The 26,912-nt window shown below is 40.7% G+C and overlaps 1 protein-coding gene and 1 long non-coding RNA gene across 2 annotated transcripts in view; one reads left to right on the top strand and one right to left on the bottom strand.

Annotated features, from left to right (window-relative positions):
* LOC124280948 overlaps window positions 1-14,722 on the bottom strand; it is a 51,503-nt gene extending 36,781 nt beyond the window's left edge. The window contains exon 1 of the mRNA XM_046716954.1: window positions 14,527-14,722. Within this exon, the coding sequence (XP_046572910.1) occupies window positions 14,527-14,586 (60 nt within the window). The 5' untranslated portion in view covers window positions 14,587-14,722. The remainder of the gene's footprint in view (window positions 1-14,526) is intronic.
* Window positions 14,723-19,866: 5,144 nt separating this feature from the next.
* Window positions 19,867-23,603, top strand: LOC124280971. Its single transcript, XR_006899806.1, has 3 exons — window positions 19,867-19,901; window positions 20,340-20,345; window positions 23,526-23,603. It is a non-coding gene; the product is annotated as an uncharacterized LOC124280971 (long non-coding RNA).
* Window positions 23,604-26,912: the final 3,309 nt, after the last annotated feature.

Genomic DNA, 26,912 nt, shown 5'->3' with positions numbered 1-26,912 from the left:
TGCTATGTAACATTTTAACTCACTCACTCATTCACTCTGGCACAAGATGGAAGTGTCACCGTAAGATATATATTGGTATGTAAATGCGGCAGCATTGTGTGGCTTCTCGGACCGAGCATAAAACCGAACCCAAACAAGTAAATTTTGTGGGAGACTCACGTTATGGCGGGATCTACCAGCAAACCCCGTACACCCTTAATTGCGGTGAGGTGATGTGAGGTGAAATTGGGTTTAACGTCGTGCTTGAGAATATTTCGCACATATGACGACGTGCATGGGTGTGTATATGTATGTGCGGCTGCTTGTACTAGCCCAGACTTAAGCTGGTTTTATAGTGCTAGCCCACTGAGATACCATGCCGCAGTGAAGCATGAATACCCCACTCAGACACATTATACTGACTCCGAGTCCTTGTTGTACCCATTAATGCCGAGTGCCAGGCAGGGACCAACAAGTACCATATTTTAACGTGTTTTGGTATGACGCTGTCGGGGATCGAACCCGCGACCTTCCGCTCTCCGGGCGGACGCTCTAACCACTACACCACGGAGGCGGTCCTCCATTAATTGCACTGTGTATAGTTGGTTTAAAGGATAAATAACAGTTAGGCCCAAAAAAATACGCCATGAAGCTTCCAGTCGGAAAACACAAATGGTATTTTGAAAAAAGAAAAGATTTGTTTTTTCTATATTCAGAAGAAATTAAAGAAATTTCCATGATATCATACTAACCATGTTATGAGCACGTGTTTCGTAATGATTGTCCAAAAGTAATGACATCAGGTGGTAAAAAATGTAAGAGTATTCTGCCCAACAGTGGCCACCATCACAAACACACGCAAAAGCCAAGTCAATTTTTCACCTGAAAAGCTAAGATAGAGAATTGCGTCGGACATAATGTTTTCTCACTGATACGATTTGGAAAGGTCCTTCATATATCTAACATAAAAACTTTGTGAACACTTCTGAGGGTTTGATTGTTTGAACACGACAGAGCATACTCAATTCCTTCCTCAAAAGTTCTGAAATGTAGACACAGAAGCTGGATCATGTGGATTATACCTTCACATAAAGGAAAATGGCATACCTTTGAAGTCATACTCTTGTGATATAGTCTTGAAGAGAGTTTTTTGTCACCCTGAATCTTTGCGCAGCTCGGAATGTGAAATAAATGAGTCACTGGTCTCCTTTATTTATATTTAAGAATGGTGAATTAGTCGAGGGGAATTTTTAAGTTGATTTTTGAACGATGAAAGACCACCAAAAAAACTAATCCTTCAGCTCCCTGGCCATGTAACCTTGTTTTACCAACGTCAGCAGATATTTCTATTCATATGACTCTCTGTACGGTTTGTGAAGAGCTTCAATTGGAATTCGTTTTGTTTATTTCTTGTTTAACGCCGCACTCAGCAATATTCCAGCTCTTTGGTGGCTGTCTGTAAATAATCAAGTCTGGCCCAGACGATCCAGTGATCAACATCATGAGCATCGATCTACGCAATTCGGATACGATGACGTGTGTTAACCCAGTCAGCGAGCCTGACCACCAGATCCCGTTAGTCGCCTCAATCATGGGTCTAACCCGGATCTTCACGGGGTCTAATTGGAATCAAGTACAAAAGAGTGAGTGAGTGAGTTAAAGTTTTAAGTCACATCGGCAGTATTTCAGCCATATTGCGACTATATCAAGTTGCTTTAGATCACCATTGCCCTATTAGTTGAAACGGATTCCATGAGGCGAAAAAGGCAAAACAGTGAGTGAGTTTTAGGTTTACGCCGCTTTTAGCCATATTCCAGCAATACCATGGCGGGGGAGACCAGAAATGGGCTTCACACACTGTACCCATGTGGGGAATCGAACCCAGGTCAGTAGTGGGCAAAACAGTAATGAACATTATATGAATTGATCACTGAAAATAAGGGAAGACACCAGGTGTTGCCAAACACCCCATATAGCTGTAAATAATTGACACTAGCCCTGACAGTGACAGATCACGATCCATCGTGGTCGGACGCCACGGTGTCAACCGAACCTCTTGGACATGCAACAGTGACGACAGCCAATAACAGACGAGACGCGCTGTCATCCTGTTTCTTCAGCCAGTACCACCTGTTTAACTGACTGACTGACTGACTGAGTTTGGTTTTACGCCGGTTTTAGCAATATTCCAGCAACATCACGGCGGGGGACACCAGAAATGGGCTTCACACATTGTTACCACCTATTTAAACACCGGTTAACAGCATATGAGTACTGAGACAGAAGAGGGATCAAATGTCCGATTCATAAACAAGCGATAAACAAGCATTTGCCAAGAAGAAAGCAGGGCAATAATGACTAAGCTGATCGCACCTCGATAATTGATCTGGTAAAATGCCCAGGCACATGTTCATATTACAGAAGGATTGAATAAACAGAAACATGTATGCTCTCTCGCGTGCTTCACGGAAATACAGGAATTTGTTCGAAAATATGGTCCATTTGCGACCATAAAATTGGTAAATTCATATCAAATGGACGTGGGGTTTTAAGAGAGTATCCGCATTAGTTTATTTTATGTTAGAAAGCTGAGAATTGATAATCCAGAGCCGGATATGGTTCGTGAAAGAGGTAAGCTTGAATAATGATTATTAATATGCTGTGCTGTCTCTTAGCTGATGACTTGGTGATTGAGTATTATTTACGCCGTTTTTAGACATATTCCAGCAATGTGGGTTTCACACATTGTACCCATGTGAGGAATCGAACCCGGGTCTTCAGTGAAACGAGCGGACGCTTTAACTATTGAGCTAACCCACCAAAATATGATTCCATTATCGATAGTTTGATGCAACTATAACATGTTTGAAGATTCTCGCGCAAGTAATCGTTCCCAGCAGATCATCTTTTATACATCTATCAAAGTAAGTTGTTATTTATTATGGTGCTTCAAGAAAACGCTGAAATGCCTTATTTTCAAACGGTTTACTTCAAGCTAATTATCTTGCCCTTGAGGCTGTTCCTGCAACAGTACTACTGTTACTTTTAACTCGGAAAACAAAACCAAAACAAAATAATGATAGTTTGTTCAGTACCTTTTTTATTTTGGAGACAAACGTTGTGTAACTTTTGTCCAAAGTTGGTCTGATGTTTCCCTTACATGCTGCGTTGAAATGAATGTTTGATCATGAACCGATGTGGAGTTAGATTGTGATTCATCGGTATCATTTAGACCCAAACAGACAGTACAATATGTTACCGTTGGTTTCTAGGACAGGAATCCAACAACTGGCCATCAGTTCTCCATGTGGAAATCATCCACTCCACTACATCATGGAGGCGGTCTTTGTGTTGTTACAAACAGCAGGGGTTAACGTACCGAATCCCGCTCCCTGTCGTCCAGTTACATACCAAGGTAAATCCCTGCACGTATTGTTAACCCACCAGAAGCAAATAACTATTTTTATTGAACGTTGGGGCTCTGTTTACTGATATGATTAATCTATCTCCATATGAGTAGATAGGAACACTGATTAGATCTATGTATACATGCTACAAATCAATGGCTGATAGGGAAGAATTAAATAGTCCAATGAGTATTCTGTCTTTTCCCTTATCACTAATAACTTGCAGTCTACCAAAGCTGACCTTTGTCCAGATGTTCTTATTGCTGATTAATGCACAGCTTGATATGTTCAATGGCAATGATCTTTAACCTTATACTAATGCACACAGAATCCCGATATGTTTCCTCTTGCACCACTCAGGTTAAGCCCGGTGTCTAAAAGTTACACCGAAATCTGGAGTTCAGAATTTCAGCCTGGCTTTGCAGTTGCTTCAGATGACACTAGGTACTACCTTTTACGGCGTTAAGTTCTAGCCTGTTAACCGCAGTTTAATACCATCAAACATAATGTTCCAAATCTCATTGTGGATCACATTGTATTAAATATCTCCTGTACCAAATAATAACCCAAGTAACATTTTCAACTGTATTAGGCTAAAGAAGATCATGCTTTGAGCATTGACGAGTTATTTACTTACAATCCTTCGCATAGAATTTTCAAATCTTTGAAGGGCATTTAGAAGTGGAATGCATAAGAAAAGCACGATTTATGGATTTCAACTTTTTATTATGAATACCACGACGTTTCGAAGTGTATGCTTGCTCCTTCATCATCTCAGCTCACCTGATGAAGGAGCAAGCATCCACTCCGAAACGTCGTGGTATTCACAATAAAGAAGTTGACATCCATAAATCTTGCTTTTCATGGTAACTATTTGCCAATAAGAATCGTTTTCAAATCCCCCGCCTCATGTGAAGAATAGTGTGTTGATTGACATGCTTGACAACTGACATTGTACTGAAGTGTCGAGTATGTTTCAATCTTGGTAGGCAAAAAAATTATGCGTGATCTCTCCGGTTCATATTTTCAGTATGGAAAAGTCCAACTCACTGTAAGAAGAAGTACGCCCGATAAACGTTGTTTCTTATCGTCGATTAGTATTTATTTATTAGCAAGTATGTGGGTGGTGAATTGTTCTCGCTGTCATTCTGGCAATGACCTTCATTTTTATGATTCAATGAAGTATGTAGTATCACATCACCGTAAGTCTAACATTAAGCTTAAGCTCTGTGTCATATGTAGCATATGTAGTTTCAAGTATCGTTCACTCGACATTAACCTTTGTCCATATAGCCATGCGTTTTGTTCATGAAGCCATTCATGTAATTATTTTAGCATTACATATTTGATCAACGGACGTATCTGCTTCTGGTGAAACTTTAGCTTCCAGCATTTTTCCCCGTTTTATAATTCTTTCAGAAACATGTCTTTCTCGAGTGAAAAATGTATATAATTACGCCCCTTCTCTAAATGACATAAAATCCAAAATGTCTTTAATCGTCATAGAGAGAATATTTAATTCGAATGTGATAGCATACTTATCGTTAACCGCCAGAGTTCTTACTATGCCAATCACATCAGTACTACCATAACTTTCAAAGTCTATATAAAGCAACGGGTTTAGGATAGTATTTTATGGCGTTTATTTAGTATAATTAATAGAGAATTACAGCTTATGGAACAATATTTCGCCATAAAATAGGAATTCTGGGCATACACTATTGATATCCATCTTCATTTCACATAAAATCCAAAATGAAGAATCATTTTAAGTGCAATATTGGTTTCACTCTGACGACTAACCATATAAGTTTACTGATACTATCTCTGTGAAATGTCAAGAGCTTTTGGTTTCATTCGAACGTAAATTCTGTGAGGATTAACCCTGTATGCTTCCATTTGTTGATTTGTATTGCATCTTAGCTCTGATGGTAGCTTGTACGCTGTTGTGTTCGAGTTGTAGGTCTGTGACGACTGAACCAGAGTGGTGCCATATATTGATATTATGTTCAGCCACTCACCAGGAGACTTGAGTGTGTGGTTTTAGTGGGGTTCTCTGCCAATTAACACTGAACGTTACCATTTATGTTTTATTTATTATTTTTTTATGGTCTGTCGGTCATCAGGAAACAGCTTCAGCGTGTGGTTTTACAGGATGACCATGTCGATTAACCCTATATGTTGTCATGTATTTAATTGGTTACGGCCAACCGGCAATCACAGTTATTACGAGAGTGCTTTTTTGAAAGAGGTCGCTGACGATTAACCCTATATGTTGTCATGTATTTAATTGGTTATGTCTCGCCAGCAATCACAGGTATCATGAGGTTTTAAAAGAGCTCTCTGATGATTACCCCTATATGTTGCCATACATTTATTTGGTTATGTCTCGCCAGTAATCAAAAGCATCATGGTCATGCGGTTTCAAAAGACGATTAACCCTGTGCGATGTCATACATTTATTTGGTTATGTCCCGCCAGTCATCAAAAGGTATCACGGAAGTGTGCTTTTACTGGAGGCCAGTGACAGTGAACCCAATGATGCACCTTTTGCGCACTGCTGTGAAATAGCATGTAAACGTCTCACGCAGAGATCCCTTCTAATGAATGTTGCACGCACGTACATATTGATCATAAACGTGAATGGATCTCCAATGACTTCACTTTGGATCAGTCAGAAATATTTAACAGATTAGATGCAGAGTGCTTCATATTGAACAACGACCTTGGCAAGGTGTCACATTCAATTGTCTCTTCCAGCGATTAGAAGACAACGACAACTTAAATTATGCTACTAACACTGGTTTCATTATGCAGACAGCTCTCGTTATGTTGGAACGGTATCATCAGTCACTTTGTTTCGTGCCAGATGGCTCTTTTTCTGCTATTACTATTTGAAACCGGATACGTGGAACATGTGCCTGGTCCCTTGGCGTCGTATGCAGTCAGAGAGACCTTAACTGGAAAGGACGTCGCTATGCAAATATGAATCGCTAGAGAATAACCAGTCTCGTATATCCAGCCAAACAGTTTCATCGGGGCGTTTAGTTACACAAACTAGGGCTGGCTAAAATGATCGAAAATATCGTCGATGGAAATCATTATTAATGATTATCGATATGAAAATTGTGTAATCGATCATATCGTAAATGAACTATTGTGAGTTCAATAATTATATAATTTACTCGGAGAAAACACAAAGTGAGTTTTTTATTCACGGGTTGCTCCTAAAGTATGTTCAGGACGGCGTTTTGCTGGTAATCCAAGCCTTAATATGTCACCACTCACCACTGGTGTGAAATATGTTGATTTCTTTCATATTTTTTATTCATTTATGCTCAGAGATACTTCTCTGATATATATCGATAATCGATCGATATTCAATTAACGATGATCGATCTACATGATTTATATCGATAGCGAGCCCTAGAAGTAACAGTGAAAATTGTATGACAGTCACTTAAAATCAACAATGACACCAGGTGTCCAACTCTCTAAATTAATTCCTGTGAAAATCTGTGCTGGTACGTACAGAGGTTTCGAAACTGTGTGTAAATATCATTGTATCACACTAAAGGTTGATATTGTATGAATCCGTGAAGATCATTGTATCACACTAAAGGTTGATATTGTATGAATCCGTGAAGATCCGGGTTAGAATTGATGTTCAGTAACCCATGCTTGTCGTAAGACGCGACTAACGGGATCGGGTGGTCAGACTTGGTTGACACACGTCATCGTATCCCAATTGCGTAGATTGATGTTCATGCTGTTGATCACTGGATTGTCTGGACCAGACGCGATTATTTACAGACCGCCACCATGTAGCTGGAACATTGCGGGGTGCAGTGTAAAACTCACTCACTCACTGATATGATATGAAGGCAATGATCCCGGGACCAAACAATGCAGTGGTATTCATAATTATGCTAATCCATGACCATTTTTGTAATCCCATCGTCACAATGGTAAAGGAAAACCATTTGAATATGGTTCGTATCGTCCTTTTGACAATGGTTTTGGGCATCGCATCATTACTATTGATTAAAGTAACATTCAGGGAACAGGATCGATGGTTATAAAACTTTTCAACAATACTTAAAGGCAGGTAAGGATGAGAAGTTAACCTTTATGTTTTCCATTAAAAAAAACACATATTCATTATTTTTTTATTCAAATTGATTGACAACAGTTTTAAAATTAGACACAAAGTTTAAGAAATCGTATTCGAGTTTATATTGATCAGTGATCTTTAGAATAAGCCTGTTCAGGAAAAGAATCCATATTCCAAATGAGACCCCCAAGAGGCGTCGCTTATCACCCTCGTAAACATACCATACTTTCCAATTTTTATCGAATTATTTTTAGAGTTGTATGTCTTGGTTTTGTTTCTTGATCAATCCGATGGAATGACGTAATACCGAAACGCTTCAAACGTTAGCATGGTTGACATGGAATCTTGCTTAATTCTTACAGTTAGGATCTCATTTCATGTAAACGTTACTGTGCTTCAAACAGCAGTTATTTGAAATAAAATCCAGGAAAATCTTTCAAACTACTTCAAGGCTTTAATCACGAACAAACGCCCTTAGGGGATGTGATACCGATAGATTGCTTCGACTCCACAGTCGTCGTTCAGGCCAAGCGACACATGTGCATTCACATATAAGGCTCTTATCAGTTAGAAACAGACATCGAATTGAATTTGGTTAACAATTCGACGATATCAATATCCTTGGTCTGAGGAACGAGCTGCATATGTTAAGACGTGATCGTCTTTAGAAAAAGGGTCTGCGCATACCAGTTGCAGGAGTAGATTTAGTCCTAAGAGAATCTGTATCTATAATATATGGGGGGCTGGGGGGTGGGGGTGCGTGTGTGGTGGTGTTAGACTGGTGGTTAATACGTTCGCTCGTACACCTTTAAGACCCAGGTTCAATTCCCCACATGGGCTCAATGTGTGAAGCCCATTTCTGGTGTCAACCGTCGTGCTATTGCTGGAATATTGCTAAAAGCGGCGTAAAACGTAACTCACTCACCATAATTTTCATCATTATCATGAGAAATAAAGTTGGTGAGTGGAGGAATTTGGATTACTTAGTTTCAGTAAAAATGGCCTTGTCCAAAGTTACCATCAGTTTCATACATGTAAGGTATCGAACCTGAATCCATTTCGTAATAAGCGAACGCTTAGGCGGCTTATCTACACAACTGCTACCTGTTTTTAAATACAGGTGGAATGACTGTAGTCATTGAAGAACAACATTTGAAAACTGAAAAATAATTGGTTTAGGGGAAAAATTGATCGAGTTGAGGTTATCAATAAAGAATTATGTCTCCTAATCTTAATCCTTAAGATCCACCGAGAACTTGACGACTGTCTACGTAAATTCACTGTGACCGATTTTATCGACACCCTAACGAACATTCAATTCAGATCCACCAACACATTAATGACAATCCACTTAGGTTCATCGAGACCTTAACAGCAATCAAATTGACACATAAACGACAGTCATATAGATCCAAAGACATTTTTCGGAAATCGACTCATCTCTGTCGACAGCTCAGATCCTATGAGACCTTAACATTAGCCCACTGGGATCCATGAAGACGTAAAGGCAATCTGCTGAGATCCACCAAGACGTAACGATAAGTGTTTAGATTCAGTAAGACGTAACGACAAGAACTCAGATGCACCAAGACGTAATGACAGTATACCAAAATAAATCAAGACTTAAGGACAGCATATTGAGATCCACCAAGACGTAACGACAATCTGTTGAGATCCACGAGACAATCTGCTGAGGTCCACCAAGACGTAACGACAATCTGCTGAGATCCACCAAGACCTAACGACAATCTGCTGAGATCCATCAAGACGTAACGACAGTCTGTTGAGATCTGCCAAGACGTAACGACAATCTGTTGAGATCCACCAAGACGTAACGACAATCTGTTGAGATCTGCCAAGACGTAACGACAATCTGTTGAGATCCATCAAGACGTAATGACAAGAACTGAGATCCAACAAAACAGTAGACTGAAATAACCAAAGACGTAACGACAGTATGTTGAGATCCACCAAGACGTAACGGCAATCTTGTGAGATCAACCAAGACGTAATGACAATCTGTTCCTTTTTCCTATCTGAACAGATTTACAGTGATCAAGTCCGAGCTATTAGTAATTATCCCAAACATTTGCCAATATCTCTGTTTCGTTACTTCAGAATAAAAACAGCAAAAGGAGGTTTACAATGCCATATTGGTATTGGGAACCGATTCCATGACAACTGTGCTCAACCTGGTGTGGCATATTGGATTGAAAGCGTTAAGACTTTCGATGACCCCTTAGAAAATACATTTCTAAATTTTAATAAACAATGACGTTGCAAATAACAGTAACTGGATTTTTGTTCAAAAGACGTGATTTGATGAAAAATCTTAACAATATTGGAGAAATGTATCTCTTTCAGGAATTAATTTTGGTCATCTTCCATTCAGCCAAATCAAACATAGATCGCTCATCTCCACAACGGTTACATCTTCATGATGCAAATATGTCGCATCATATATCATATTTGTTGGCCGCCACACACAATAATCCAGGTGAGTAAGTGAGTTCAGTTTTACGCCGCTTTAAGCAATAATCCGGCAATATCACCAATATAGTAAATGACCGAGACTGTCAATATTTACTACAATGCGCAGAGTGAGTGAGTGAGTTACGTTTTACGCTGCTTTTAGCAATATTCCAGCAATATCACGGCGGGGGACACTAGAAATGGGCTTCACACATTGTACCCATGTGGGGAATCGAACCCGGGTCTTCAGCGTGACAAGAGAACGCTTTAACCACTAGGCTAACCCACAACCCCCAATAATCCAGGTCCCGATTTTTCGACTTTTTTACTCTTACTCAGATTTCCAACTGAATTTGAGAATTTGAAACAACCGAGTTATAACTAGCGTTTCTCAAAACCAAAAACAAATATAACTTAAGTAACCTATCTATCAAACTAAAATTCTCCAGTTTGAGTTTAACGTTAATTTCAGTTTAATTCGGGAAATACATTTTACTGAGTTTGTTTTCAAATTTGAGTGAATCGGATCCACCAAGACGTAATTGCAGTATACTGAAGTTAGTGAAAACTCAAATTTAAGTTTGTTTTGAAAAATAAGAGTCCTGCTATATCACGACGACTTATATAGTATAAGTCAGGGCCAGACAAACCAATAAGTGAAATACGAGTAATGTCTCGCACCGTCGGAGTAGGATGACATATTATCAACCAAGTCACATAGCTTGACCACTGATCGATGAGCCGAGAGAGTACTAGAGACCCGGTCTCACAATGAACTAAGTTGCTATAGATACTGTTCATGTGTTGTGTGGAGAAACAGTCCTATAATCTGATATTATACATCACATATCTGATAAAATTTAGTTAGTACCAGATGACAACTGGTATATTGTACAGAACCATTGCCGGGATATTTAACGGGGATGCTACGGTAATCGTTCTTTCTCTGTAAAATGCGTTATTATCTCATATATCGTTAATCTGAAGAACAATTCTTTAACTCAATCATCCATGGTCACAAGCATATAAACGAGACAAGACGAGAAGAGAACTTGTTTCATATCTCGATTTGGATACGAACGTACACTTCGCGGTTGCCAGTCTTCATTTTAGGAAACAGATGGTGAGTCTGTATCACCCACTTTCACATCCAAAGAAGAACTTAACTGTGTGTGCCCAAATTGTGAGACGTTGTGATTGTAGTGAGTGTGTGAGTGTGTGAGTGTGTGTGTGTGTGCGTATGTATGTGCGTGTGCGTGTGCATGCTTCTTTGTTTAACGTTATTCCCTCAAAAACTGGATTTGACCAAAAAAGCCTACTGCTGTTTAAAGACATTAAGTGGTAAGTAGTAAGACAGACCCGTCATACGGTGCTGTTCCCTGGGGTGCCACCCCTCTTCTCCAGAGACGTCTCGTTAATCGACACATCAACCACAAAGATCCAGCCAAAGTAGTTATCAAACACATTTGTCCACATTTATGACAAAAGTACGAGTTTGGGGGCACCATTGATTTATCAACCTTGCGCTCACAATCTCACAGTTGCGTGAAATGACCATTAGTTCAGAGCTTATCGGTAAATACCGTCCTCCACAAGAACAACTGCACATAAGTACAAACCTAATGTTCCATCACATGCTACACTCAAGTCAAATCTCCCAGATGGACGATCGGCTTGATCGTCCCTAATGGACAGACTGGCCTGTCACAAGATCCAAAACGTGGACAAGGACTGGTGCTTCTTCATGGTGAACAACTTTTTATTTTTTTAAAGGAATTTCCAAGCTTTGTTGATGAGACGTGTATAGTCTCCTTTTACCTGGTTGTCAGTTCGGCCCCAGTCATACATGAAGAAGTTCTTCGTGGCAGCTAAGTTACTCTGTTAATCAAGACGTTGCCAAAGTAGATTTGGCTTTCTTAAGTTATTAAATCTGGGGAACGAGCCACGTCCGAGACCACAGTCCCACGTACCATACCCTATGTCCAATGCCACCACGTCCCGAGCCCTACGCCGGACGTCCCACGCTCCACGTCCTACGCCCCACGCCCCACGCCCCACGCCCCACGTCCTACGCCCCCACGGGGTATGATGACGCAGAGTCAAATAATACATAGCATTACCACCCATCCTTCACAAGATTAACCCCTTTCCACAAGCATCAGACCGCTGTGGTCCCTTGGAGTTAACCTTCAGTGAGATTTGTGAGTAAGGAATTGTATGTTCTTTATGATAAGTGACAAAACCATGTCCTCAATCAAAAGAAATGTCTTAAAAGCATAGTCCATTGTACGATTGCGACTGTATCACAATATGTGTTTAAGAACCATTTTGAAGTAAACATATGGACCACCGGTTCCATTTAGAAATCCCTTTCTTACACAAGCAACGGGTGCTGGAAAACAATTTTAAACCGAGCCGAGAGCGAGATACGGTGTGGTGAACAGCAACAATATTCATCTTGAGCTGTGCATCTCTCAAGCAGAGTAGATCGTACAAGTCCCACTATACCACTCTAAAACAGTTATCATACATTTTGTTCACAAAAAAAGATAAATACAGTTAACCTTTCTCATTGTGACCGACCGGTGGGGTAACCTAGTGGTCAAAGCGTTGGCTCGTCACGCCGAAGACCCTTGTTCGATTCCCCACATGGGTACAATGTGTGAAGCACATTTCTGGTGTCCCCAGCCGTGATGTTGCTGGAATATTGCTAAAAGCAGCGTAAAACCAAACTTAGTCAGTCAGTCAGTCCTTGTGACTGTAGTGGTTTATAACAAACGAAGTAAACCAAAATGACAAGTTCTACATCTTTAAGAGGGACTCCAGATTCGAATGTCTTGCATAAGACTAACAGGTACGCGATCTTAACATTGTAATAATTGCCACATTTACGATGGGGCATTTGGAAATCATGAAAACATTTCAGTAATGCTCTATATTAATTCTTTGCCTGCAGACACACAAACAAATGCCTTAACGCCTGATCCGATGTAGCTAGGACTACTAATTTGTTAGATCCTCCTCTCCCTTAAGTCTAGCTTCATATGCTTCATGTTATTCTGAAAATAATGATCTAGCGCTGATAGCCGAGACATGTGGGACGGACATCAAACATGGAGTCAGGGTATAAAACCGTAGCGATATCATAAAACTACTGGTCATCAATCATATTGCCATCGCCAGAGTTTCGGATATTGCTTAGTCTGATTGCATTAACATTACGCTCCGTTCTTTGAGAAAAAGAACACCGCTGATTTATGAGCTCGGGGATATTCTGGCTGCAAAAGGCAACGTCTTACATATGCTTTAATACAAGGGACGCACGCAAACTTCTAATAGAACGATTGTTCAGAGGGAACACATAAAACTACGTGGTACGTATGTAGAACTTTACAGATCCATCTTAGAACAAATGGCGACACCGTGACTGGTTTCTTTATTACGCCCGCATGACGTGATGTGGGTGTTTGTGATAAAGTTGTAAAAGGTCTTGATGGAACTTTCACTTCAAAGAGATGGCAGTTTCCTGGAAGTCTGTCCAGTTGATTTGCATGCAAATCTCAATACATAACTATAAATAATTGTATGAACAAGAATTAATAACTTGACTTACAAAATGATATTTAAGTCGTAATTTCAGAAACAACACTTTTACGTAGACTGACTGACTGACTGAGTTTAGTTTTACGCCGCTTTTTGCAATATTCCAGCAATATCACGGCGGGGGACACCAGAAATGGGCTTAACACATTGTGCCCATGTGGGGAATCGAACCCGGATCCTCGGCGTGACGAGCCAACGCTTTAACCACTAGGCTACCCCACCGGCCCCTTTTACGTAGAAGAAGCGTTGGTTGTTGAAGCTGATCATACAGAAGAGTTTTAAACAGCTCACATTATAAGTGTATTTTGTTACACAGACAATAGAATACAAACAATCCTTGAGATCATGATCTAATGCACTGATGAGGGGATAGTTTGGTGAAAACGGGTTGCATTTTTGGATAAGAAAATACGTCCTACAATTGTAGACATTGCAAATAATTCTAATTTGTGAGACAATTATTCTTGTTGAAAACATAATGCCAAATGTTTTAGTTCATTAAAGGACGGATCATTTAGTTAATGAAACGCCGCACAGCAACTTCCAAAATCATAAGCAATCACTATTCCATACCGTCTATATCACAGGCACGTGTTTATGAATAACTATCAACAAGGTACCAAATGTGCGAAAAGGTGAGTGTATCCTGCCCCACCTGTGACATATGAAATGAAAGTTAGGTGTTCACCTGTAAGCAGGATGACATGGTTGAAGTAGGGAATGGCCTCCGATATAATTTTGTCACTAAAAAATATTAGCGCCTTACAAAGGAAGTTTATGCTGAAACCAGGATCAAACAACTTTTGAGCAAGAATATCCTCAATAACTTTGTGTTTGAATGTATAAATACTACCTTGAACAACATCAATCGTTTGAAATATATCACAACTGGCACACATGTTATGATAACAGAGGGATAATAATGAACAATGTAACAATACAGACACTCACCTGGGCTATAACTTGTAAAACCGCTAGAAAGACCAACAAAAGAACATGGGCAGACGACATGACAGACGAGTATACCGTTTGGTGTTGGAAATGGTTCTACAATCCCGAAGAGCAGACGACCACGCGCTGCACGCTCTCGCGCTCTCTGACGGCCTCTCTTGCAATCACAAAGTGTCGTCTGCCTATGAAAGAGCGCAGACGACAGTGTGTGGGACAATAATTATCATCGATGTATTGGAACGTGGGAGACATGTGCGTGTGGAGTTGGGTTATTGGACTGCTAAGTTATCCGGTTATTTAGCTACTCACTGAGATTTGCATTTTGGTGTTTGGGATGGGTTTGTTTTCAGGTTGTGACGTATTAATTTGAAAACAAAGCTTTCCTACTTGAGGATTTTACTACGACTCAGCAATTAGGTGTCCATACTAGTCATTATTTTGCGTCGCAGCTAAACCATGAAAAGGCCTTCTTCCCTTAAGAATATTCCGGTAATTGTCAGGTTATAATTTCCGGAAGAGTTGTACAAAAATAGGACTGGCGGTAATCCCAACTATTCTGGAACGAAATTAAGTAAACATTAGATTGCTTGACCACTGTGTTTCCAGTTCGTATGGGTGTTATTGATCTGTTTAAGGTGTGACCACTTTCCTGATCCTACTGCTCCTTTCACTGCGATTATTGGTATTCAAAAATACATGCTACTTTAAGAAGCATTTTGTTGTCATTTATTGGTGTATTACTTATATTTGTCACACTATCCTTTTGGATTCGCCCCCTCACAAGTTCCATTTCCAAACCGAGTTCTGAGGCTACACACTAAACCTCGCTTGAGTAAGAAGGGAGGCAAAATTGAGGATGTATAATGGGGGTATAATGGGTTTGAACTAACGGGGTTAGTGAGGAAGTGAGTTGAACTGTGTTCCGGTTGTATAATGCTGTGTCAATTTGATGTTGAAACAAGCCCAAAGTGATGCAGGTCTTCCGTGTGTATGACTTCGGTGAAACTACCTGACAAGATTCGGGTTAGAATTCACCAACTCATGCTTGTCGTAAAAAGCGACTAACGGCACCGCGTGGTCAGGTTCGCTGACTTGTCATGTCATGACACATGTCATCGTATCCTAATTGCGTAGATCGATGCTCATGCTGTTGATCACTGGATTGTCTGGTCCAGACTCGATTATTTACAGACTGTCACCATATAGCTGCAATATTGAAACCCAAGAGCATGGGTCTGGTGCTGACAAACCAGGAAACATAATCGGGTCGAACTCGGATTCAAACCCATTATCGTGGTTTTTGGCGTGCCCAATGCAAACAACTCTGTACAGCGAATTCTTGCGCTTTTGACAACATAGCCAAGCTTACGGTGTCACTATGAGTGAGAAAATTCAATGTTTTGCGGCGTAGGCAGCAATAGTCAAGTTATATCAAGAAGATCTTTAAGTTACCGTGTTTGGATCAGTCCAAATATAAATAGGACCAACTACACATTTTGTCGATACATTCTCTCAGATTACGCTTTGTAACCAACTGCTTTAATCATAAAATTTGTCTGTCCGGAATGTTCCGAGGCGTGTCAGCCATAGCGGTGCTGGTGAGTTCATCAAAGTGGTGGATGGTTGTGATCTGCATCACTTCAGGATCTCCTCCCACATCCAGCTTCAAAAACCGTGATATAACTGAAATAGTCTTCAAAGGAGTGATAAGCCAATACACACCCCTTGTCTTCATGTATTCTATTCTTAACATAGATACCTTAAAGGTAAAGCTACAAAACAATTTCCATAATCATACGAATTTTCCTCTCAGGGTCCACGTACGATTCCGACTATATGATACTGTAAAAGAAGCGAGTGTCGTCGTCACGTTTAAACAAACTTGTTTGTTTCTGTAGAGATAGTTAGAGCAGACATTTATTCCATATTCTTGACTCCTTATGCTGTAAAACTTCTGAAACCGGACATATTGTCCCCATTAAAATGTCCATATTATGGAATCATCGTTATTACCTTTTATTTGTGTATACAGTTTGGATTAACGAAGTCCGTACTAACGAGGTTTTGCAATAAAATAGTTTTCGTTATATCCCACGGGGAGTTCATGCAGCTTATGTAAAGTACTTCCAGATTAACTTTGCTTCTCTCTTTTAAGTAGATTCCAGAAATGTGCTTATATTTACATATGTTTCATGCTTTTCCGGAAGATCCATATTTATTATAAATGGTTACTTTACTTTGGACATATTTGTATCACCTTTGATTGATGGCGAGACTTGTTATTTATATAAGTGCATAAGGGATTCGAGTCAACTCATCATTATCACTTCGAAGTCGACTAACACGCTGACATTAAGTCCGCTACCCTTAATAAAATATATTTATCGATAGTTGTATGTTGATCTTCTGTAACGGGATAAGTGTTTGTTCTCCCGCTGTAATTGTCAGTTCAGTCGTAGGGGAAACAGTACGTAGGAGTTCATTGTCTTCATCTGTAAGCAGCCCACGTGGTTCCGACATGCGTTTACAAGTGTACATGGATCCATTGCAACTGTGACATCAGCTACCATCAGGGACTCAGCGAACCGGGATTTGAAGGTGATGGGTTTGCTCGGACATGATCACCTCTCGGCTATTCACGAGTTGAAAGAGATATCGCGTGACTGGGTCACGTGGTAAAGGTCCAGCGGATATTGAACGAATGGCAGAAGGGATTTCAACTCTCAAGACTAAATGAAAGGATTGCCTACTTACGTCTTTGTGGATTCACGATGTTAATCTTTCCTGTTTTAACTCTCCTAGATGTTCCTCTCTTTGTGCTCGCCACAGACGCTGTAACCTTTCGTGATACTACTAACCTTTCCTTTTGTCAAATACACTTTCAACCTACTTATTGTTTCTATCACTAACACGTATCTGCCTTTGTCGCATACCCTATCACCTCTCCATCGAAATACTTAGGTCGTGTCAGTTATATTTCGTTTTACCATCAACCTGTCCTTTTATCACAGTTGTTGTGGACTCTTTTTGTAACACCAGAAATAATTACCTTCATCAAAGATGCAATCATTTCTCTATCGTAATACCGCCGACTCTTCCCTCTTTTACAGGTGCTATCTTTTGTACCACCACAAATAATTATCTTCATCAAAGATGCAATCATTTCTCTATCGCAATACCGCCGACTCTTCCCTCTGTCACAGGTGGTATCATGTCTTTATCACAGTACCGCCGACCTTTCCCAATATCGCAAACGATATCACTTTTGTATCATAGCCCTATACCACAGCCCTACCCTACTAGTTCTATCACCCCTTCATTGTAATGGCACCAGCCTGTCTATCTGTCCCTCACAGATATTAACACTTCTATATCGCAACATTGCGAACCTTTCCGCTTATCACAGGTGCTATCACCCCTCCGTCTTAATAACTCCAACCTTTTACTTCATCGCATGTGGTGTCACATCTCTATCGTAATACCACCAACCTTTTACTTCATCACATGTGCTGCCACCTCTCTATCTTAATACCACCAACCTTTTACTTCATCACATTCGGTGCCACCTCTCTATCGTAATACCACGAAACGTTTACTTCCTCACAGGTGCTATCACCTCTATATCGTAATACTACCAAACGTTTACTTCATCACAGGTGCTGTCACCTCTCTATAGTAATAGCACTAAACGTTTCCTTCACCACAGGGGCTATCACCTCTCTATCGTAATACCACCAAACGCTTTCTTCACCACAGGTGCTATCACCTCTCTATCGTAATACCACCAAACGTTTACTTCATCACATGTGGTGCCACCTCTCTATCGTAATACCTCCGACCTCTTACTTCACCACAGGTGCTATCACCTTTCTATCGTAATACCTCCGACCTCTTACTTCATCGGGGCGGTGGGGTAGCCTAGTGGTTAAAGTGTTGGCTCGTCACGCAGAAGACCCGGGTTCGAATCCCCACATGGGTACAATGTGTGAAGCCCATTTATGGTGTCCCCCGCCGTGATGTTGCTCGAATATTGCTAAAAGCGGCGTAAAACCAAAGTCAGTCAGTCAGTCTTACTTCATCACAGGTACCATCACCACTCTATCGTACTACCACCAACCTTTTACTTCATCACAGGTGCTATCACCTCTCTGTCGTAATACCACCAACCCTTTACTTCATCACATGTGGTGTCACCTCTCTATCGTAATGCAACCAACCGTTTACTTCATCACATGTGGTATCACCTCTCCATCGTAATACCACCAACCCTTTACTTCATCACATGTGGTGTCACCTCTCTATCGTAGTGCAACCAACCGTTTACTTCACCACAGGTCCTATCACCTCTCTGCCGTAATACCACCAACCCTTTACTTCATCACATGTGGTGTCACCTCTCTATCGTAATGCAACCAACCGTTTACTTCATCACATGTAGTGTCGCCTCTCAATCGTAATACCTCCCACCTTTTACTTCGTCACATGTGGTGTCATCTCTCTATCGTAATACAACCAACCTTTTACTTCATCACATGTGGTGTCATCTCTCTGTCGTAATACCACCAAACCTTTTACTTTATCACATGTGGTGCCACCGCTCCGTCGTAATACCACCAACCGTTTACTTCATCACATGTGGTGTCACCTCTCTATCGTAATACCTCCGACCTTTTACTTCATCACATGTGGTGTCATCTCTCTATCGTAATACAACCAACCTTTTACTTCATCACATGTGGTGTCATCTGTCTATCGTAATACCACCAACCTTTTACTTCATCACATGTTGTGTCACCTTTCTATCGTAATGCAACCAACCGTTTGCTTCATTTCATGTGGTATTACCTCTATATTGTAATACCTCCGACCTTTTACTTCATCACATGTGGTGTCACCTCTCTATCGTAATACAACCAACCTTTTACTTCATCACATGTGGTGTCATCTCTCTATCGTAATACCACCAACCTTTTACTTCATCACATGTGGTGTCACCTTTCTATCGTAATGCAACCAACCGTTTGCTTCATTTCATGTGGTATCACCTCTCTATCGTAATACCGCCGACCCTTTACTTCATCACATGTGGTGTCACCTCTCTATCGTAATACAACCAACCTTTTACTTCACCACATGTGGTGTCACCTCTCTATCGTAGTAACTCCGACCTCTTACTTCATCATCAGGGTTAGATTGAACCCATGCTTGTCGTAAGAGGCGACTAACGGGATCGGGTGATCAGGCTCGCTGGCTTGGTTGACACATGTCATCTGTTCCCAATTGTGCACGTCGATGCTCATGCTGTTGATCACTGGATTGTCTGGTCCAGACTCGATTATTTACAGACCGTCGCCATATAGCTGGAATATTGCTGAGTGCGGCGTAAAACTAAACTCACCTACTCTCACCTCTCTATCGTAATACAACCAACCTTTCACTTCATCAAAGGTGCCTTTACCTTTCTATCGTAATTCCACGAACATCGTATCTCATCACATGACAGGTAAAACTGTTGTTTCAAGGGACAAGATCTTCGAGGGAATTCTGATGGACAGTGGGGAACAAGGGAAATGGCGAGAAAATAACAAAAACCCGTAGTATTGACTGACAGTAAGCCAACATCTGCCTCGGCTTGTATAAGGGCTGACAGACAAAAAGCATCCACAACTCACAAAGTTAATTGGAAAAGTAAGTGTTTGGTGCAAAACAACGTTTTTAGCAAAAGCAAGGTGACGGCAGTCCATAAACAGCTAGCTGAATGTTATACTCAAGGAAGTATCATCGACTCATTCTGAACTGTTAGAAAGTTATAGGTGTTCGTACTTGTATGAAAAACAATATGTGAAATGCTCGACTTCATCATGTGTAAAAGTTGGGGCAAAATATTTAGTCAAGGCAAAAAGGCATCCCCGCGTTCCCCACCCGTACGCACCTTCTTGCCGATCTGTTTCTTAGTTTTCATGTTTTGGAAAATCTGCTCTGATTGGCAAAATCAAAACAAGGTAATTTGGCAAAGACGTCCAACTTCAATTTCAGGTATATCGATGATCTCACGGTCTTCAAGAACCCTGCAATAGATGGAAATAAAAGAGACCAGTGACACTGACTCATCTGTTTCATATTAAGATCCATGCATGGAGATGAAGATGATTCTGAGTATCAAAAACGAACTCTCCACAAACTCTCCGAGTGATGACTTCAAATTGCCAATGGTAACCTTCTCCTTTATGTGGAACTATATTCCAAAACAATGATGGCCAACGTAAGTCCGTAATATGACTCGTACCGCATGGTCTGGTGGTTTTATAAAATATTATTTCAGATGAATAGTTATGCGGTTTGCATGGCTGCCACCCTAAGAGCAAGATACGCTCATCTTTTCCCGAACACCCGGTACCAAGACTATTTGATAGCGAGTCATAAACACATGCTCATGTTGTGGTCGGAATTGTCAAACTCCATGTTTCTTGTGGCCATGGAAAGTGTATTGTCGATTTTGTATGTCGACTTCAATTTCAGGACTTGGTTTGTTCAAGCGATTGCAAATTATAAAGAAAATTAATTCTTTTCAAATCAATATGTTCTAAATTCGATCTGAGCTAGTGTACAGTTTTGTCAGCACCACATAGTTTACCATGAACATACACAGTAATGTTTACGTATGGATTATGGCTACAATGTAGGTCTCTGGTAACTGCTGCTTGTGAGGTAAGACTCGACGGCCAGGACGGTCAGTTTCGGCTACATGGTTGATTGTGTGTCATTGTTTCCTATGTGCGTGGCTCTAGAATTGGAAATTAACAGTCCACTGTCTTATGAGTGTAGTTTTGGTGAGTCTTGTGTCAAACATCAAACAACATGTGCACAATATGAGGAAATCAGTGAGTTGAGTTTTCAAAGTGATTCTCCCTCATACCACGTCGCTGTGTGGGCGAGGTAAGCTTAAAAGCGGTTCAGCGAAGCGTTAAAGATGTTTCATTAATATAGCAATGCTTGCATGTGTGGGCGTGGCTCTTTGCACCATTCCAGACTTTGGCCTGTTTAATTCCAGACTGTGGCCTGTTTTATAGTTCCCACTGTGACACCATGTCGGAGTTTAGCATGGCTATCCCCCTCAGACACATTATTCTTTCCCCAGTCTTTGTTTTATTCTCTTAATGACAGGCAGGCAAACAATAGGAACTTGTGTAGGAGGAAAACCCCAAATGATGCAGATGTATCTCGTTAACCACAACCGGTAAGGTCATGGTAGAAGTAGTAAGTTGTTGAAGATGATAATATTTGTTGCATGACTGACTGACTGACTGAGTTTGGTTTTACGCCGCTTTTAGCAGCAATATTCCAGCAACATCACGGCGGGGGACACCAGAAATGGGCTTCACACATTTGTTGCATGAGGGGATGGTATATGTTTAATATTAAGGTGATGAAATATGTATTATGAGGTGATGATATATCTGTGACATTATGGTGATGATATATGTGTTAAGTTAAGATGATGATATATGTATTCTCAGAAGGTTATGATGTATGTATAATGTTTAGGTGATAAAATGTATATAATCTGCAACACAAGAAACGCAAAGTGTTTTCAGATGTATGCCTTATGCAATTTCATCTGTGTTAGGTTACGCCGTTAAACTGCCCTCGACATGTACCAAGTCTGTTCTTCCGGAATGGGAGATGGCTGTCCACATCATTACACCTTCGCTCCCTGTCTGCAGTTTCGAGCATAACGTTCCCTACGACTTCTTCTGTGAAAACTCCGTTTGATATTTCCAATTTTTCTATTTTTGCGCTTTCTTTTTTTCCTTTTTGTTTGTGTTTGGCCGTCATGCTCCCAACTACAAGGTGGTGATGTGTGTATAATATTCAGATGGTTCACCTTTTGGGTTGCTGTTTGGTGTTTACAGAGAAAGAATGTATGTTGTTTTACGCCAAGTCAGTATAGTTCAAGCTTTATTGCACCTTGATAAGCAAGACTGCGCCAGACAACCCAGCGGTTGCCAGATGGCATGTATTCAGTTAGGTCACTCACTGAAACCACCCAATCTTCGTCAGAACCCGTGAAGAACTGGGTTGGAATCTGTCTTCAGCGACTCATGATTGCTGTAATGAGTAACTAACCGGTTGACTGGACCAGTTGGTAAAATTCTCTGACTCAGTGAGTGAGTAAGTGAGTTTGCTTGTACGCCGCTTTTAGCAATATTCCAGCAATATCACGGCGGGGGACACCAGAAACGGGCTTCACACATTATGCCCATGTGGGGAATCGAACCCGGGTCTTCGGCGTAACGAGCGAACGCTTTAACCACTAGGCTACCCCACCGCCCCTCTCTGATTCAGTATACCAATGGTATGACTATTGCAAAGATCGATGCTCATGATGTCAATCACTCTACTGTTGGTCCAGGCTCGATTATTGTCATACCAACGTCATACAACTGGGATATTGCTGAGTGTGGCGTTAAGCAACAAAATCCATGAAAGGTCCGATATGATTGAGTCAGTGGGGTAACACAACATTCATATGCCTCAGCAGAGTATCATATATTTCCTAAATATATTGTTCATTGCCAGCAACAGGACAAAATACTGGTGCAACGATGGAGAGGTGATAGTAACTGTGACAGTAGGAAGTAACGAATGAGAGATGGGAGCAGAATGTCGTATCTTTTGTCAAGATACAGATCATGCTGAGCAAGGGGAAATAATAATGGTGCGACCTTCATTAGGACCCGTGAAGAAGGTTAGAACTGGTCTTCAGCAGCTCATGCTGATGCAATTAAAGGAAACGGGTGGCAAGACACATGTCATCATATCACAACAACTCATGTATCATTGGATTGTCTGGTCCTAGCTCGATTTACTTACAGACCGCCGTCATATCTGGAATATTGCTGAGTGCAGCGTAAAACTAAACTCACTCACTACATATTTGTACAAATTTACAATGATCAAGCTGTGCTATAGTCGCCATATAGCTGGAGTGAGTGCAGCGTTAAACAACAGACAACAACTCTTCAGTGGGCTATCGAGACAAGTGGTACACTGGACCCATGATATCCGGGAATCCCTGTCTCAGACAAGAGAAAAAAACTGTGTAGGTACAGTGTCACAAACCCATACATCATTGCCCGCTTTAGTTTATATTCATGCTTTAAGTATCACCGTCATTCTCACAATGACAGCTCAACCACCATACACATTATCGATTCCCCTTTCATGTCCGAGATAATTAAACGAAGACCCTCTGTGCATGGTTGATTCAAATACTTGATACAATAGACCAATTGGTTTAGAAATGTTTGGCCATTAGGGGAATATATTACCGTACATCCATACGAAATGGATTAAATATATAATTCGATCCTACTGGAAAACCTATTCATATCCTGCAGAAATGTCCCTTTTATGCAAAGACGCAGGGATCATGCAACGTTGTCATCTCTGAATCGGCAACCATGAAAACCGATACATTGTATCCGCCCGTGGGGACCCGACAGAAACGATATCATGAAGGAAAAATATTCATATGAGCCAACAGTTTTCTCCGAACCATGATTCTCACGAAACTTCATAATTGGAATGGTATTAACTTGCATGTGATCTTTAAGTGGGCGGCAACATGGTGAACGCTAAGTGTTGCACCTGATATTCATTGCAGTGCGATGAGGCTGGTTAGGGGATTGAAAGTCGTGACCAAGACAATTCACATGTGTGCCCGCTTCAAATACACTGAACATCAAAAGAAACGCAAGTTTCGAAAAAATGAAATCTCTTAATGGTAACTGTTCATGTTTATGAAACGTTCATGGTAAAGTGACGTAATGATCCCAGGTGAGATGATGTCATGCAATTTGACGTCCATACGAAACTTTAGCACAAACACACCCACAGTGCAGCAAAACCATAATGTTAGCTCCTGCATCGACGATTCTGGATGGAAAGCATGCATGTCACCCTGAGGCATCCTTTATAAAGGTTTTTTGTCAAAACACAGTTCGGTATTGACGCTAGGAGATGTACACGCCACACAAACGATGCCTAGACTAACGACTGAGCAGAGGGGAATGGCCATTGGAAAGTTGCACGGAGGTAGCTCTGCAACCGCTGTAGCTAAACAATTGGGCTGTCAACTTACCACCATTACACGACTTGCTCAAAGTCATCAGCAAACCGGGGTTGCTGCTGATCGTGCTCGTACCGGACAGTCACGAATGACAACTCCTGCGCAAGATCGATTCATCCGGGTCACTCATGCCAGGAACCGAACTCAAGCAGCAACAGCAACCTTAGTTCATGGGTCAAGGGGAGCAGTGTCCAGCGATACGATGAAGCATCGTCTTCGGACTGCTGAAATCCACTGCCGACGGCCATATGTGGGACCAATTTTGACACGTCAACAACGCCAGCGACGTTTACAGCCCTCACACAGCAAGAGTGTCGATGAACTATCTGACTCAGAACAACATTAACGTTCTTCTATGGCCGTCTCTTTCCCCGGATATGGCTCCCATTGAAAAATTTGGGACGAAATTAGACGGAGGATTGCTGCAGGTAGACAGCCACTCACGCTGCACAGTTGGAACAGAGATTGGTGTTTGAATAGAAACACTTGCCTCGGGCATTCTTTCAGACCCTCGTGAATTCAATGAGACGATGTTGCACGGCCTGTGTGCAAGCACAAGGTGGCTATACGTGCTACTAAAGAGACTGTCACTTTTCACATTCAGGGGTATCTCAATTTGACGGACTGTGATCAATTTGAACTTATTGCAATTCAGTGTCAACATCAACTTTCAGCTGTTAATTTGACAGTGTTTTCTATAGAATAAATGATTAGAATATAATTTTGGTTGTCTTCTATTAAAAAATTTGACAAAAAGCCAGACTTGCGTTTCTTTGCTGTTCAGTATAGCATTGGCCTAAGCACTCACTAGGGGCCTCCGGGTTACAGTTCAGAAAATACATTACAACACGGAACGCCCCACTCGGACACATTACTCTGACTTCTTGTAAAATAGCTACCACATTTTTCAAATATTACCACACGTGTCCAATGACAACGTGAAACGAGACCTTGTTTTTCAGACTATGATATTAATGCAAAATCTTATCTTTGCCTGAGGCTGTGATCTATATATTTGCAGCGAGTTTATTTTGGTTCTTACTTAAACTACGTGCATCATATATCAAAGACAGTTTTAAACAAACACTGAGATAACTTAAACCTCGGAGTATAAAACTGGTGTTAGGTTATTTATTAACCGATATTTTCACACGTAGGACGAATAAATACCTGCTTTATCGGAAATAGAACACATTAAGTGTGTTTAATGCCTGGTTTTAAATAAACCTTTACAACCTTCACTACTTTAGAGGTGAGTGTTTGAAGCGACTACATTGCCACCAACATGCATAAACGTTTCAGTACAAATAATAACAATTCATTTTCCATTTTCCACTGGCAGTAAACATATAAAGTCTTCCTTTGTTGAACTAATGTGAGCTATAATTTGACATGTCTGACAAGAAATGTCATTATTGCTACAACTTCAGCTGGAACTTCAGTGAAACTGATTTCTGATACTACGTTATGGGATTGAGTTGAGTGTCACAGTCAGTAGAATCAGGAGAAAGGCCATCTCGATTTAATTAACACCAGATATGACCTTCCACGTAATCTCTTCACCACAAATCCGTTTTTAATCTTTATTTGGTTTCATCTAACATACAGTAAATAGAAGCGACAAAACCACACCAATAAGAAAGTTTTGACTATATCATGAGTATGTATTTCCTTCAGCAGTATTACAGCTGTACGGTGTTGTTTGCAAACAAATTGGGTCTGAACCAAACAAATCGCAAGTGATCCCATGACGCACCATAAAAGAACCACAATAGTCGATAAAATCCACGTTGAAGAGGAACAGGTTATAGAGATTGACAACTTCTTCATTGCAATGGATGCAACTTAACAGTATAGTGCTCAATAACGTTGTTAGCATCTACACAGAAAGGTCGCATCCATTACAACAAAGACGTTGTCAATCCATATAGCTTGTTCCTCTTCATCATACCAGCTTCTAACTGCCACTTCAAGAAGAAAGCATCACGTTGTTGAGTCTTTTCTGCCTGCATTTGTTAAAGCAACAATTGAGCATCACACATTAATAAATGTACTTACGTCCTTAAGAGCCAACAGATATCACATAATCGATAAACTACAAAAAACAACAAATTAATTTGTCCCAATCCTCTGTTCGTGGCACGGCAAGCCTTTAAACCCGGATTATCCCTAATCCTTTTTGGGTACAGTTTGATTCCCCCACGGAACCATTTCATTCACGGAAGAAGATATCTCCAATCCTAGTGAGATATTA

Source organism: Haliotis rubra, unplaced genomic scaffold (assembly GCF_003918875.1).
Source record: "Haliotis rubra isolate DU_JTF1 unplaced genomic scaffold, ASM391887v1 Scf277, whole genome shotgun sequence".
Taxonomy (NCBI): domain Eukaryota; kingdom Metazoa; phylum Mollusca; class Gastropoda; order Lepetellida; family Haliotidae; genus Haliotis; species Haliotis rubra.
The sequence above is the reverse complement of the archived record's forward strand: the minus strand, read 5'-3'. Positions and strand labels throughout refer to the sequence as shown.